The 16,038-nt window shown below is 45.6% G+C and overlaps 2 protein-coding genes and 1 pseudogene across 4 annotated transcripts; 1 reads left to right on the top strand and 2 right to left on the bottom strand.

The window, feature by feature from the left end:
• Positions 1-402: 402 nt before the first annotated feature.
• Positions 403-2,376, bottom strand: LOC311149112 (UMP-CMP kinase-like; annotated as a pseudogene). The gene is made up of 6 exons (XR_014615660.1): positions 2,299-2,376; positions 1,711-1,857; positions 1,348-1,500; positions 1,062-1,138; positions 849-946; positions 403-493 (listed from the first exon to the last, which is right to left on the bottom strand). The product of XR_014615660.1 is annotated as a UMP-CMP kinase-like (transcript).
• Positions 2,377-3,980: 1,604 nt separating this feature from the next.
• Positions 3,981-5,885, top strand: LOC311148918 (protein FAM78B; the record flags this gene model as incomplete). Its single annotated transcript, XM_084185943.1, has 2 exons — positions 3,981-4,260; positions 5,363-5,885. The coding sequence occupies exons 1-2, from the start codon at positions 3,998-4,000 to the stop codon at positions 5,883-5,885; spliced, it is 786 nt and encodes a 261-aa protein (XP_084042069.1). The 5' UTR covers positions 3,981-3,997.
• A 3,372-nt stretch (positions 5,886-9,257) lies between these two features.
• Positions 9,258-13,890, bottom strand: LOC311148914 (UDP-N-acetylglucosamine transporter-like). Of its 2 annotated transcripts, none has more exons than XM_084185939.1 (8): positions 13,826-13,890; positions 12,542-12,757; positions 12,131-12,285; positions 11,849-11,971; positions 11,543-11,717; positions 10,870-10,988; positions 10,223-10,356; positions 9,258-10,138 (listed from the first exon to the last, which is right to left on the bottom strand). In XM_084185939.1, exons 2-8 carry the CDS (start codon positions 12,729-12,731, stop codon positions 10,048-10,050), a joined length of 987 nt encoding a protein of 328 aa, XP_084042065.1. In that variant the 5' UTR covers positions 12,732-12,757; positions 13,826-13,890; the 3' UTR covers positions 9,258-10,047. The 2 variants fall into 2 exon arrangements, with proteins under 2 accessions (XP_084042065.1, XP_084042064.1); XM_084185938.1 differs by lacking the exon at positions 13,826-13,890 and adding an exon at positions 13,376-13,815.
• Positions 13,891-16,038: the final 2,148 nt, after the last annotated feature.

The following is a 16,038-nucleotide window of genomic DNA, read 5'->3' as shown; positions in this document are numbered from 1 at the left end:
AAATACTTAACCAAATAGCTACCCGGACTATCTGCATTGACCCTTTTTACAAGGACTTTTTTGACTCATCACATACGCTGCTGCTACTGTTTACTATCTGTCACTTTATTCCTAGTTACATGTACATATCTACCTCAATTACCTCTTACCCCTGCACATCAACTCAGTACTGGTACCCTGTGTATATAGCCAAGTTATCGTTACTCATTGTGTATCTATTATTACGGTTATTAAGTGTTTAAGTTTTCTATTATTTCTCTATTTTCTTTATTTCTGCATTGTTGGGAAGGGCCTTTCACTGTTAGTCCACACCTGTTATTTACAAAGCATGTGACAAATAAAATTGTATTTTATTTTATTTTATTTGGCAGTAACCATAACCTCAATGGCCCCAACTTGCTGTTAGTGCAGGGTTAGTTGCATCGGTGGATAGACAGGAAGCTGCAGTGCTCTACCCTTCCTTATCCAAAATTCTCTTGACTTAAGCAAATACCTGGAGGAGACAGGATACGATTAATTAGGCTATTAGAGGATAATAACAATTTCCCATTGACAACACCACAATCACACAACACTGTACATGGATAGAATGAGAGCAGTGTTGCACTTTTCAGCCACACGAATGGACAGCTAGGGTGGCCTGCTGAGCTACACCAGCAGCTCATAGTGATGTGGCGATCCCACATGTGGTCATAGGAAGAAAGTGCAACAGATATGTGACACTCTCTGTGTGACTGTGAACAGCCTGGGAACATATTACTCTGCATGTAACATACAGTATTACATTTTGACTATATACAGTATATACTGTGTGTGTGTGTTGTGTGTGTGTACATGACCTTACTGACCTCCTCCACACACTGCAAGAGGCATCCACGGTGCATACTTTCCCCTGTTGTTCATACAGCTCTATGATGGGCCGTGTTGACTGCGGTATGTCTGGACCCTTCAGCACAGACCAGGAACACACACCAGACACACATACTGGCATTTCCATAAAACAAGACATCTCAGTACCACAAGAATAAATGCCTGGAGGCTTGTTGTAGGTGAGGCCCTACCGCTTCTCTAGACTCCCTCTGTTGTCGTTTGAGCATCCACTGCTCTTCCCTCTCTCCAGACACCTGTCAAAACATACCTGTACACACACACACACACACACACACACACAGGCAACCTTGCTCACTTTACCATTCACTTTACCACATACACAATAGAGACTGACCACTTTGTCTTGGGTCAGGTCATTTCATATGCACAGTTGCGTTTAGAAGAAACGTATCAGAGATCACAGATCACACTGCTCTTTCCCTGCTATTCAAAGAGCTGTAGTTAGTTGCCTCCCACCTGATTGCTGCAGTCAAAGAAGAGAACGAATTGGATGTCAGCCTTCCCCTCCATGACATGGGTCCAGCCCTGGAGGTTGTCTTGGTTACACAGAAAGCCATCAATTAGGAAGCGGAACTTTGACTGGTCCAGCTGCATCGTCTCCTCCATCGCCTGGGAGAGGGACGGGGGCAGGGGAGTTGGGAGGGTACAAACAGGATCTGATGACTGTATGTAGATGTCACTCAATTCCTTCTAAAAGAATGCCTCGTCAAGACTTTCTACTCAGCCCAGGAGCAAATGGAAAAAAGGAAAAAACAATAAGACAGGGTTTACTCAATTAAGTGCAAACAAATGAATAGCAAACATCACATGATGAGGTACCTTCCTCAGTAAGTTGATTGTGATCTCCACAGGAACAATCTTCCCATCCTTGATGTTGCTGTCGATCAGCTGTCCATATTCAGAGCCCTCCTGACCCCTCTCGGCCCGCAAGAGGTCGCCTGCAGACAGGTGAGTGTAGCCATAAGCCTGGAATACATGAACAAGGGAAGACCTCAGTAAAAAGGAAAACACAAGTCAAAGCTATGAATTGTTTCAGGAAGGAGGGCATTGGAATGCAGGGAATAGTTAAGACCTGCACTGTGACTTGGGTCAAACTAGGTTATCCTCTGTTGGATGTCAAAAAAAGGGAGGGACTGTGTATGACCGATATGACTGGTGTTTATGTGAGTGCTTATTCCCTTTGAACTCCAATGTCGACATGTCTACATTTATGTCTCATTCCAGCCCAGGTCAACCCAGGTCAGTGTAGAACAGAAACCCCCATGGGAAAGCCCTATTGGCTCCCAGGGTTATAAACTGTTATAAACTGTAGGTGTTACAGAGTTCCAGTCCTGTCAGGAAGACACCTACATATGACTTAAAATATAAAATATCTCCATCCTGACCGAATTTCAAATGTTCACATACCTCCACAATTTTGGCACACTGGGTTCCTTTCCCTACACCAGTTCCTCCAAGTTCAAACACAACTTGTGGTTTCATCATGATCATGGTCAAATTATTTAATTATACTTGAAGGCATGAGTGATCTTTTACCAACTCTATGGCAAAGAGATCACTGAAGGATGACAGTAAAGTTCCAGCGTTCCAATAAGGGGAGGTGCTTTGCTATTACCGTCTACATCAGATTCACTAGCAGGGCCAATCCCATAAACTGAAATGTCATGTCAAATGTCGCGACTCAACTGTAGAACCTCCCATTTGTCCTTATTAGCGGAAAATGGGCAGTCTTGTCTGCTCAGAATGCCACGCCTAGATTTATTGATGTAAGGAACTCGACAGTGGTTCATCATCATGTCAAACAAAGATTAGTAGGCTATTCATGAAGGGTATAACTTGTTTAAGGCCTTTAATCAGAAAAGTGCTATTTGTTTTTGAAGAATATCAAGCTCTCCTGCAAAAATCGATTTTAATTTGCCCTAAAATTATATGATACAATTATAGCCTAATCTTATCAATTGTGCTGCCTTCAAAGAATGGGGCTAGAGTAGACAATAGCCTGCCATTGCATGATTGATGTGAGTATGTCGCTCATAAAAAATGAAACCATCAATTGGTCAGGCATAAGCTATAGCCATTCAAGCTTTTGAGGAAATGTACAGACCGTTACTGACAAATAATGGGCTCCCGGCACTACCACGCGCTCAGTCTCACTCTGCGCGTCATTGGTTCACTCATCGTCATCAGCACCAGGGCAGCTGAACAGCGCCAGAGAACGCATTGCTTTCGGAGAAAAGAGGAGACAAGACAGCATCCGTAATGTGTCTGCACGTTGAGTTTATCAAGCCATGCAGCGACAATTCGATACATTCGATTGTCTGATTGGCTATAACTGTGGTAGGCTATATCATTTCTCTCTTCTTGAACAATTGTTTTTCACCCGCTGATTTATCGAGGCGAGAGGCTGTTGTTCATCCAATTCTGCAGAGGAAGCAAGCGTTCAATGAAAAATGCGGGAATTCTCCGCTTTGGCCGTGTTTTTATCCTTCGTTTTACTGTCATAGTGAGGAATGCCCGGTGGTCTAGATTGTCAATGTCATCGCTCCGATCAAGCGCGCCTTGTGAGCCACCAGCGCCGCATCAACAAGCATCACGACCACCACCGGACGTGGACATCGAGACGACGCCTCTGAATCCGCCGCTCTCCTCCGGCTTGTGACATGACAGCCCGGGGAAGAAAGAAGAGGATCAAGCGGCACAGACCTGCAAGCGGACGTGTGGATTTGAATACACAGGGCGCGGGCAACAATCATTTTGAGGGGCTGGAGCCCACCGAAGCCAGGACTGCAAGAGAGGGCAGTGCCACACAGACACCGTCAAGCTACACCTGCGATCCGAGGCATAGCGAGGATCCAATACCACCAACTGCTGTTATTTCATCTGTTCCCCTATCATAAGATTAGGCCATCTATCTGTTTTGTCTTTGTGCGTAAATGTGAATGGAACTGATTGCCTTTTTGGATGCATAAAATGCATTGACTAATGTGCCATCTTAACCATAGGGTCTGGAAGTCGATGGGACGTGACAGAGATTGATGACACTTTTATCCCAAGTCCACAGTGTTATCATCCGTCAGGTCCCCCTGACTAGAACCCTAACCTCATCATGGGCTGCATACAGAGCATCACCTGTAAGTCGCGCATCAAACGCGAAAACATAGTGGTCTACGACGTTTCCGCCACTATCGACCACTGCCCAACAGTCATTGAGGAGAACTCGCCTATAGTTTTGCGCTACAAGACGCCCTATTTCAAGGCCTCTGCGCGGATAGTGATGCCCCCTATTCCCCGTAATGATACTTGGGTGGTGGGTTGGATCCAGGCATGCACACAGATGGAATTCTACAACACCTACAACGACATCGGCATGTGAGTTGAGTTCTCCTCCTGTTTTGTATTCCTCCATCAGCAGGCTAGCTGCTGGCTGTCCTCTGTCACAGGGGACTGATGCACCAACCTCCCCCTGATGATATGTCCTAAACTGTCACCTCTCTGGTGCTGTGGGCAGGTGCCAAAGCAAAGGAACAGACCTTGGTCATCGCTCCAGTGTGTGTGTGTGTGTGTGAAATCTTAAATGCCACAAATCTCTGAATCGTTTTTGTGTGGCATCAAAAATGACATGAATGCAATGCAACAGTTGATGTATGGCTGTGTGGGTGCATGTGTAGCAGAGCATTTGTGCACACAGCAGGGTAACTATGCTGTCACCCTCTTTCATTCAAACGCCCACCAATTGATTCTGTTCCTGTGATTTCAGTATCAAAATAGAAACAACTGAGGAGCTAAACAACTGCTTCTAGACACATTGTGTTCACAGAAACAAGGGAGAGAGAGAGAGAGCGAGAGAGAAGGAGAGAGAGAGATGCACTGACACTCCCACGCTCCCTCCTCTACCGGAGACAGAATCACACACCCACTCAGACACCCACTGACGAGCAACACATTCAGCCGCCTCCAGCACTGCCTGGGGGTATTTTTCTCTGGAGGAGGCATATGTGAGGGGGTGTTTAACCCTGGCTAGGGGTGGGGGTGGAGATGGGGTGTCTGGGGGTGCAGAAAAACACGGGGTACAGACAGATGGGAGTTATTCTGAGGGGGAGACAGAGGCATCAGGTCACACCAGCTGACACCCCCTCATTGGCCCACACACAATGAGATATGACTCTACTACTGACGCACTGAACCATTTATCACACATACAGTATGGAGCCCTGAGGTAGAATAGAGATAGACATGCTGATTCCGTTTATCAAACATGTCTTGTATGTATTTGTTTGTCTTCCTCTGTTCTCTTAGAGAATGTCTAACTTCCAAATGTGTTTGTGCTGTGTGAGACACCTAAAGCCTTTTGAATCTTCTCGTGACCCTACAGTGTTACCAGCCACAACACAGTGTTAATCTGGGACCCACTAAGAACAGGCTCCAACCCACCATCTGTTAAACTGTAATCTGACCCTTTGTCCTCCTGCAGGTCTAGCTGGGAGCTACCAGAGCTGTGTGAGGGTCTTGTGAGGGCCATCAGTGACTCAGATGGGGTGAGCTACCCCTGGTACGGCAACACCACCGAGACGGTCACCCTGTCGGGGCCCACCTCCAAGCCCTCGCGCTTTACCGTCAGCATGAACGATAACTTCTACCCCAGTGTGACCTGGGCCGTGCCCATCAGCGATAGCAACCTTCCCTTGCTCACCCGCATCAAGAGGGACCAGAGCTTCACCACATGGCTGGTGGCCCTCAACACGGCCACACGGGAGAAGATCCTGCTGCAGACGGTCAAGTGGCGCATGCGGGTGGACATCCTGGTGGACCCCTCCATGCCCCTGGGCTCCAGAGCCACCCTGATGGGCCGGGCACACCAGGACCAGCCCCGCGTCCTAACCCGCATGGAGCCCATCCCCCCCAACGCCCTGGGGAGGCCCAATGCCAATGACGCCCAGGTGCTGATGTGGAGGCCCAGAAAGGGCCCGCCTCTGGTGGTCATCCCTCCTAAGTAGAGGAGGAAGGAGAGAGGGAGGGGAGGTGGAACTATGGGCCCGGACATCCAGCTATGATGAGATCAATATGGACAGCTGCCTTAAATCCCCACCACTGCCTTTGAGTAGAGAGAGAGAAAATAACATTGCCTGGTTCAGGTATAAATACAGGCCAGACCAACAGACGGGCCTCTGCCTTAATAACGTCCTCTGGCCTGGAGAAGCAGAGAGGACTTGTCGGTGTGCCAGGCCCAGCAGGCATCAGAGAAGGCTACACTCCAGGGGAGCAGCCTGTAGCCTACTGCACACCATGCTGCCTCACCAAGCTGACAGAACAGCCATCTTTAATCACAGACTGCTCTGGGTCTATGACAGTGATGTAGAAGAGGTCTGTGTCTCAAATGGCACCCTATTACTCTTAGGCTCCGGTTAAAGGTAATGCATAATGTGGAGAATGCGTTGCCATGTGAGACTAGCCCGAGGTGTGAGAGGCACAGCAGTACATGTATGTGGCTTTATGGGTATAATACAGGTGAGATTGAGGTGTATAATGTATTTTATATGTAAGAACAAAGATTGTGGTACATTTAAAGTCAGGCTTCATGCTCAGTACAGTTACAGAAAGGGATGGATGTGTTGCTGGGAGAGGGGAAAGACAGGGTCTCTAAAGCCATCTACAGCAGGCACAATGAGAACAGCAGTGTAGGCCAGGCCAGGTAGTAGATGAAGAGTTTAATTCCAAAACGCTATATATTCATTTTCAGAAATGTTGGTAAATTAGCTTTTATTTAAATAAATTATGAAAGAGATTGGTGTGTTTTTTCACTATCTAATCATGGCATGTTCAATGACAGACATGCATTTGTTAAAAATCTATCACTTGATGGTTTCATTTCAGAGACTAATTATATTTTTGTTGTGCAAAATGCTATATATCCACCTCACTCTCTGAGAAATAAGTAGTACTGCTAGGTTTTATACAATGAAATGTAACAAATAACTACATTTTAAATAAAGAAATGTACAGTGATTCATTTGTGACATCATTATACATTTTATTTTACAAAAATAATTAAACACAGTAATATGAGATCTGTATATAAAACATTTACATTTGAGTCATTTAGCAGATGTCTTATCCAGAGACTTACAGTTAGTCCATTTATCTTAAGGTGGCTAGATGAGACAACCACAAATCACAGTCAATTATACAGGATATAAACATTCTATTCCAGCTAAACAATGGATATATAGCGTTTTGCAACAAAACCCATTTATCTAAAAATCTATTAATAAAAAATATGAGAAAATTAATATTTTACACACACATGAAGGTAGCAATAAGCAATCATTCCTGTTGAACAAACACGTGAAAAATGGGTGGATATAGTGTTTTGGAAATAAACTCTTCAGATGAAGAGGAGACTGTGGGCCAGGCCAGGTAGTAGATGGAGAGGAGACTGTGGGCCAGGCCAGGTAGTAGATGAAGAGGAGACTGAGTGGGCCAGGCCAGGTAGTAGATGAAGAGGAGACTGTGGGCCAGGCCAGTTAGTAGATGAAGAGGAGACTGAGAGGGCCAGGCCAGTTAGTAGATGAAGAGGAGACTGAGTGGGCCAGGCCAGGTAGTAGATGAAGAGGAGACTGTGGGCCAGGCCAGGTAGTAGATGAAGAGGAGACTGTGGGCCAGGCCAGGTAGTAGATGAAGAGGAGACTGTGGGCCAGGCCAGGTAGTAGATGAAGAGGAGACTGTGGGCCAGGCCAGGTAGTAGATGAAGAGGAGACTGAGTGGGCCAGGCCAGTTAGTAGATGAAGAGGAGACTGAGTGGGCCAGGCCAGGTAGTAGATGAAGAGGAGAATGTGGGCCAGGCCAGGTAGTAGATGAAGAGGAGACTGAGTGGGCCAGGCCAGGTAGTAGATGAAGAGGAGACTGAGTGGGCCAGGCCAGGTAGTAGATGAAGAGGAGACTGTGGGCCAGGCCAGGTAGTAGATGAAGAGGAGACTGAGTGGGCCAGGCCAGGTAGTAGATGAAGAGGAGACTGTGGGCCAGGCCAGGTAGTAGATGAAGAGGAGACTGAGTGGGCCAGGCCAGGTAGTAGATGAAGAGGAGACTGTGGGCCAGGCCAGGTAGTAGATGAAGAGGAGACTGAGTGGGCCAGGCCAGGTAGTAGATGAAGAGGAGACTGTGGGCCAGGCCAGGTAGTAGATGAAGAGGAGACTGAGTGGGCCAGGCCAGGTAGTAGATGAAGAGGAGACTGAGTGGACTAGGCCAGGTAGTAGATGAAGAGGAGACTGAGTGGGCTAGGCCAGGTAGTAGATGAAGAGGAGACTGAGTGGGCTAGGCCAGGTAGTAGATGAAGAGACTGAGAATGTAACAATGGCCGCGTACCTCTGCCCAGGCATTGCTGACGCATGCTAGATCTTACAACGCGTGGATATTTTAAGTTTCAGCTAACCACAGCATTATGGTTGCGTTTCCCTGCTCACATCAACTGTGTCATCGACTGAAAGATTGCTATACATATGATATGGTTAGCTGATACGTAAAATAGCTGTCCAGGCTTTGTAAGACCTGGCAAGCATCAGCAACGCCTGGGCAGAGGAATACGCTCTACGTTATAGCAATCTGTCAGTCGATGACGTGGCACGCAACCATTGCTTGATGCATGCAACGTCTGAGCAGGGGACGCAACCAATATGAACTCCTCATGCTGCTCATTACTGAGGTGCAAACCATACTAGCCTTTACACTGACAAACACATCCCCTCTGTGACTAAACACATGCACACAAACACACACACACTTATGCACACATCCCCTCTGTGACTACACCCAAGCCATTATCATAAGAGGGACGAGTGGGATATTCCAAACCATTTGTTTATATTGGAGGTCATATCACATACCGTGTATGGTGACAAACGTCCATTGAGAGCCAGTCACTCACAGTAACAGACATGCCTGAGAGCAGAATGACTCGGACTGGAGGATGTACAGCACTGTATGTACAGTGGGACAGCGTATGGTGGTACTTTACAGGGTTTCAGAATGGATGGGTGGGAGCTTTTGCATGCAGTGTTTTTAATTCAATAAAATTATTAAAGTAAAATGTTTTTTTTTTTAAAGAAACCATTTAAATCCCTCTGCAAATGTAATCGTTTCCCCCCTCAGTTGCACATTGCCAGTTCATGAGTGTATGTGTTTCAGGGGGGTCTCGTTCACAATATGCACTCGCTCAGAAAATGTATTAGTGGCAGAAACAACAGGGAGTGCATGAGTGTGACTGTGTGTTTGCATCATGGCTCAGAGCACTTGTAGAACTTCTACAGGGGAGACTGTTGTTGTAACATTGTGAGTTATATAACAGACTCGTGATATTAAATGACACACTCGTCTTTGACATAGAAAACATTTCCTTTATGGACTTGTGTTCCTAATGATTGGTAAATACAGTAACAAAGTCAAACTTCCCCACTTCCCCAAATAACAGACAAATCACGTTACTACAATGCGTGGAAAAGTACAAACAGAGGTCTACAGCAGTGAGACAGCAACATAGAGTCCAACACATCCAGACTATTGTCACAAGTCATGAGTGAACATTATGGCCTTTAGGGAAATGCACCAGTCAGAAAACGTCCCTGTCTGTGTCTTTATTTTATCCATCATCTTCATTACTGAGATGATGACAGTAACATAAAGACAGGGGACCCTACCCAATCAGTTTTGACCCAGTGCAGTAACCTGCCTAACAGTTGTGTCCAGTACACTGCTGAGCTTGGTCATGACTCATGGGTCTATTTCTCATGGGTCTATTTCTCTGTGGTGGCCACTTCCTGATCACACTTCACAGTCAAGGAACTTTTACATATGGCTGCGTTTTCACAGGCAGCCCAATTCTGATCTTTTTTTCACTAATTGGTCTTTTAACCAATCAGATCAGCTCTGGAAAAGATCTGATGTGATTGGTCAAAAGACCAATTAGTGGAAAAATATCAGAATTGGTCTGCTTGTGAAAACGCAGCCACAGTGTCTGAGGCCCATGTCATCAATGCCTCTAGTCTAGTGTCCTTCACTCCTCCTCGTATCTGTTTTCTTCTCCTTTCTCCTCTGCTTGACTCTTCTCTTTTCATCTCCTCTTCTTTTCTCTTACCTGACCTCCCTTTCGGTCCTCTGTGATGTCCCCTAGGCTCGGCTGGGGTTGGAGGATGGCTTGTCCTCGTAGCCATACAGGAAGGTGGCCACAATGACCAGTACTGCACCAAGGAAGAACACACTGGAGAGGACACAAATAAATTAAAAACAGACCCAAGGGACATTAAAATAGGAAATTAAAATAACCTGGCTAGAATGTGTGTACCTAGTGGGGTCGAAGTCCTGCAGCCAGAAGTAGGATATGAGGGTTGACAGGATGATGGAGAGTGATGTGGCAAAGCCCTTCAGGATGTTGTCTGCATACTTGATGACAGCTGCTATAACCAGCCCTCCTAGTGCCTAGAGAAACACACACCAGACATGGACTGGATGAGCAGTGGGGTAGTCTGGGCAAAAGGGACACAATAATACTACTAGGCTTACACAATTGGAATCAGATCAAGCAATATTCCCTTAGTAAAGAGGCATGGCAATATTCATTCAGCAATATTAACAGAGCATGCTTTTTCACTTAAAACTGAACACTATTTGACTGGAGTCTGGTTAAGTGGGTAACACTCTCGCATCTGGAACCATATACTTCCCCCTGTGGGGAGGACCCCGATTCGAATCCCCACATGAGCCATAATATGCATTTCTGCTCCCTCTACTCTGTCCCCCTGCTTCTGCTTGTATCCTGACATAAAAATATGGAAGGATTTCGGAATTCCATTGTCCTTTAAAAAAAAAAAATATATAAATAAAAAACAGAACACTATTTCTCCACATTGGTAGCTTGCGAATTAGCATTACATTTGGCTAAATTTGACCTGAAGCTGATAGGTGAAGTGAAAAGACAATAGTGAGATGTACCTGCAGAGCCACCACTGTCCAGGTGATTGTGTTGTATCCCTGGAACATCCCAGATTCTCGGACTCTCTCCCCATCGTACGCAAACATCCCCATCAGACCAAACACCAGGCCAAACATTCCTACAGACAGACACACAGGTCAGATGATATGATAGTTTGAACTGATGTAGGATTGATAGGAAAGTAGATTTAGCATAACCCTGCCGCCATTCATCAAAAAACAATAACCTGTAGTGCTTGACTGGAAATCAATCATGTCTACATCCATAGACATGAATACATTAATGCCAAAACACTACGCTGATCCATTCTTTATGAGGATGAATGCAGTCTCTTCTTTGTACATACACTCGATACAGGAAACTAGCACAAGTTCACACCAGGAAATGAATCACAGGAGAATTAACACACGCTTCACACGTTCAGAGGTAAAAATAAACTCAGCAGGAAGACTCATTTGGCAGAAAAGGAGCTGAGAGAAAAACGCAGGGTTTCTGTGCAGTGAGGAGGAAGGAACACTGTAAAAACTCCTTTCAAAGACCCGGTAGAGATACTGGAGCTCTGTCATAAATAACATATCTTGAAAAATAATGGGGCAATTCTGGGATGAAAAACTGGAACAAGTGCCCTTATTGCAAGACAACCCTAGTATAGTAGAAACCTTTCATACTGACCCAGTTGGATGTTGCGGACCCAGACGCTCTGTTTGGTCTCTTTGAGGATCTTCTCAAAATAAACACCAGCGAAGCCACTAGAGCAGCAGGCCACCAGCACCGCCACCACACCCACAAACTGGGACCCTTCAGACAACTGCTCCTTCTCAGGGGCCCCGGGAGACTCAGAGGGCCACTAGACATTGGACACACAAAAATATACACAAACCAAAATACACACACTTGCACTAAAACAATTTAGTCACTGGAGTGTGTAAATGCAGGTTTAAAAAAAATTGATTGTAAAGGAGTTAGAGTAGAGTTTACCTGCACAAGTGCGACCCCAGCCATGAGGATGAGCAGGGAGAGCCACTGGTACACACCCAGCCTCCGGCCCAGCATGGACACTGAGAACATGGCTGTGGTGAGGATCTTCAGCTGGTACGTCACCTGGTGGAGAGAGCCAGGTGAAAGCAGGGGACACCATTTAGAGACCATAAAAAGTATACTACCCCGGACACAAATATATATCCCACACAGAAACATATGCATGTGTCCATACAATTACAAAACAGACACACACACACACTCCATAACAGGTTGTCCTACCTGGTAGGTGGCAGCATCCAGGTTGGACAGAGCCACATAGAGCAGATTGTTCTGCAGGGTGTAGATCCCAGAAGGAATGGCCAGTTTCAGGGTCTCTATAGGCTTGTGAGTGATCTCCTGCCTCAGAATACTGTTCAGAGCCCGAACACTGTAGCCTGAGAAACACAGCCAGACAGAAGAGAGGGAGACAAGTAAGCATTTAATTGGACAGTGTATACCATGTGTATCATGTACATACGACTAACAAAACTTTAAACTTCAGAGGGAGACAAATGGAGGGTCAGCTTGCAGCCTATATCTTAAACAACCATGGCAACATCCTTTAGGCCTAAATGTTTAATCCTTTAGGCCTAAATGTATACTTGCACATGTATATTTTTAAACAGTTTTATTTTCTTTGAGGACACTCACTTTGCTCTTTGAATATGAGCAGCACACAGGTGATGATCTTCATGAGCTCAGCCACCACCACAGCAGAGGAGGCCAGGTAGCGGGGGCCGTCCCCTTGCAGCGTGCGGGAGTAGCGCATGGTCAGCACCAGAGAGGTGGTCTGAAACACCAGCACCCCCAGGGACAGATATTTCAGCCTGGACGACGCCATGTTGGGGACAGCAGGGTCACTCTGGTCTACAGGGAGAGTAGACAAGAGTTAGGCACTGCAAGGAGAGGGGGCAGTCTTGAAATTCAAAGGAAGGACCAATGGGCCAAATGGCTGCAACTCTTGCTCCTATGGTCCGGCACTGGAGACAAGCTTCAGTGGTTGTGAAGAAAAATTAGCTCACACTGGCACTGTGGCCAGACAAACATGCTCGCCTCCTGCTGGCTCAAAAACAGCAACACAATCCTCTCTTTGTCCACAAGACCAGGGGCACCAGCAAATACCATACTGACAGTTTCCTAGTGTATCAAAGATTAACTGTCTTTTAATTGTAGTGTGATAAGGTCAGTTTGGACATTCCCATGATTGTAGAATCTCATTTTCAATTACTTCACAGACAAAAGTCAGGCTACATGAATAATGACAGAAAACTAACCATTCAACAATGACTAAATTAATACTTCAACTTTTGTTTATTCAGTTTAATTACAGTCAACTCAAGTGACACATTCCTATAAAGTTGATATCTAGTTGGTGCAGGTCTCTTCTCACATTCATCAACAAGGAAGCAGGCAAGCTAACGTTACGCTCGCGCCACTGACTCATCATTCTCACCCAGTTTGATAATGCAAGACTTGCAGACCTACCTGGTAGCACCGGAAGAAAGCTAGCTAGGTTATACAAAAGTTGTTGAACTTGAGCCGTAATTCTTCAAGTGTGAGTTGTAGCGCAAGCTAGCTAACGTTAGCTTAGCTGGCTTGAGTAGCTAATTAGTTCAGCGGTCTGTTAGTAGCTAACGTTAGCCACACAGTTCAAACAGTTTCTAAACCATACTGTACTGTCTTTGGTTCAAGTCCTCGAGTCCATTGACCCAGGCTGGCTCACAACAACTGTATTCTACCATTGCCCCTTCATACCAATGTTGTTGTCCATAATACCATAATTGTTGTCTGTGTTATTACGGTAACTATTCTAAAGTTGCAAAGACATAGCTAACTAAATCAAAAGCATTTCGTATGATTTTACTCAATGACTTTTACTTCCTTGTACAGTATTTTTGTCTTCCTCATCTGATCAGAAGAATATCAACAACTAACCTTCTGCTCGCTCTCTACTGCCACCTGCTGGATGGGTGGACAGGGTTCTGCTGCAAACCTATGGTGGCAGGCTTGTTCGACAGTGCAGGAGACTGCCGAATGACTTCTTATTCTTCTTCGGTGGAGTTAAACGGCAGTTGACATCCAATATGTTGCATTACCGCCCCTAACTGAACTATACTATAAATCCATTACACTTCGTGATACAAAATGGGAAAAGGGCAAACAGGTAAAAATATATATATATGTATTACCCTAGCAACTAACCCTACACTCATTAAAACCCACCACTACTTTAACCCTATCTGATCCTACCCCAGGCCAATGACCTGAGAGGATGGTACACTACCACTCAACACACCCTGTAATTTTTTTTTCTCCTGAAGTCAAACCTCGTACCCCCAAGTACTTCTCTGCAGCTGCCACCACAACATCTATTTTCTGTGACTTACGTTCTATCTCTGCGGTACAGTTGATAACCATCGCTAAGAAGCCAACCTTACTGAAATATATCACTCATTGGCCTATCCCTCTGTTCTGGCATAGATCTACTACATTTACATTTACATCATTTAGCAGACGCTCTATTCATAGGGATCCTCTCAGAATCCCTCACCCTTGATCCACCCTCCTCTACTTTCTTCACTGCCTCAGCATACGACATCTTCTGCACTACTCTGACTCTGGCCACCTCAACCTGCCTCCCTCGCACTGGATACCTCCGATCCCCAGCAACATGGGCACCCCTACAGTTGACACAACTTTTTCCACCGAAACAACACATTTCTCTGTCCTCCTGCACACTTCCCACATCTTGGAATCTCCCTCCTACACACTGCTGCCACATGCCCATAAGTGTGACACCTATAACGTGCATCATGGATTTGATGCTCTCGAATCAGTCTCGAACATAGCCCTTGTCTGTGAGTTTGGAGAGGAATTGAGTCATGGGTAACTGCATCTACCTCAGTGAACTGCATATGTGGAGTGTGTCTGGAAGTGGGGGTTGGGAAACAAGTGGGAGGATCTACACAAGTTGATGTATCGAAACCTAACAGCTAATTGGGCAGATTGGTTGCCACTCAAGATCGTTTTGCAAGGCTGCTTGCTGCTTCCTTGTACCGTTTTAGCTAAGCCTAACCCTAACCCTTTTCCTAACTGATAAAGAAATATGTGAGTAAGATATGATTAAAATGTCACACCCTCAGTTAAACTAATAATGTATGACTAATTAGTAGACTAGAGCTTAGAGAATTAATCAAATGTGTTTATATCCCAGCAACAGAGTACGATTGAAACCAATAACAGGAGACTGGTCCCAAAACACACAGGGAAAGGAGAGTATGAAAACGTTTCAGAATATTGTGAGGACAGCGATATCTAAGGAATGCAGCCTGCCCTAGCAGGGAGTAGATAAGAACAGTGTGTGTGTATCTGTGTGAATCTGTGTGTGTGTATCTGTGTGTATGAGTGTGTGTGTGTGAGTGTGTGTGTGTGACCTGATGGTCAGGAGAGCAGAGGAAAACATGAGTTAAACCCATGTACAGTGGAAATATACAGCCCGCCTACAGAGGGGTGGGATTTTTCCTCTGACGTGTGCGTATAAAAATATTGTACGACCATTTTGTTGCAGAACGTTCTCATGAATAAAGCCTGATGATTGTATGCTGGGCTACTTGGTCTGATTATTAGAGATTTACAACCTCTGGGATACAGACTGAGTAATAAGTTCATTTTTGAAACATTGAGATAGAAATTCTCGTGACAGCTTGGTCCTTTGAGCCGGATCTCAACACCCGTTTTCTGTCGTCCCAGGGAACCCCGAAACCGTGCATGGGCGGATCTAGGATCCATGGGACAAAGTCCTGACCTCTAAGATTGAGGGTTAATCCAGGCCGGCGGTGAACTGATTCACGACAGGAACGGTGACGAGATCCAACCAAATTGAGTCCCAGCTACAAGAATAAGGTCAGTAGTCTTTATTCGTGGGTTTTGGGGGAAATTATCTGAACTTGCAATAACTGTTGTAATTCTTGTAAAGGACAGATAATTATTACCAAAATCCTCAAGGAAGTCTCGCCATTGTTTTTTTAGATGCTTATCTAGAGAAAACCCAATGCGCCGGTATTCTAGATAAGTAGAAAATACGAGTGGTGTAGCAAAGGGAGGGGGGGGGGGGGGGGGGGTCCGAAATAGACTCCGGGTAGAGAGGC

The sequence above is a fragment of the Coregonus lavaretus genome, assembly GCF_964263955.1.
Source record: "Coregonus lavaretus genome assembly, chromosome: 21".
Lineage (NCBI taxonomy): Eukaryota > Metazoa > Chordata > Actinopteri > Salmoniformes > Salmonidae > Coregonus > Coregonus lavaretus.
The sequence above is the reverse complement of the archived record's forward strand: the minus strand, read 5'-3'. Positions and strand labels throughout refer to the sequence as shown.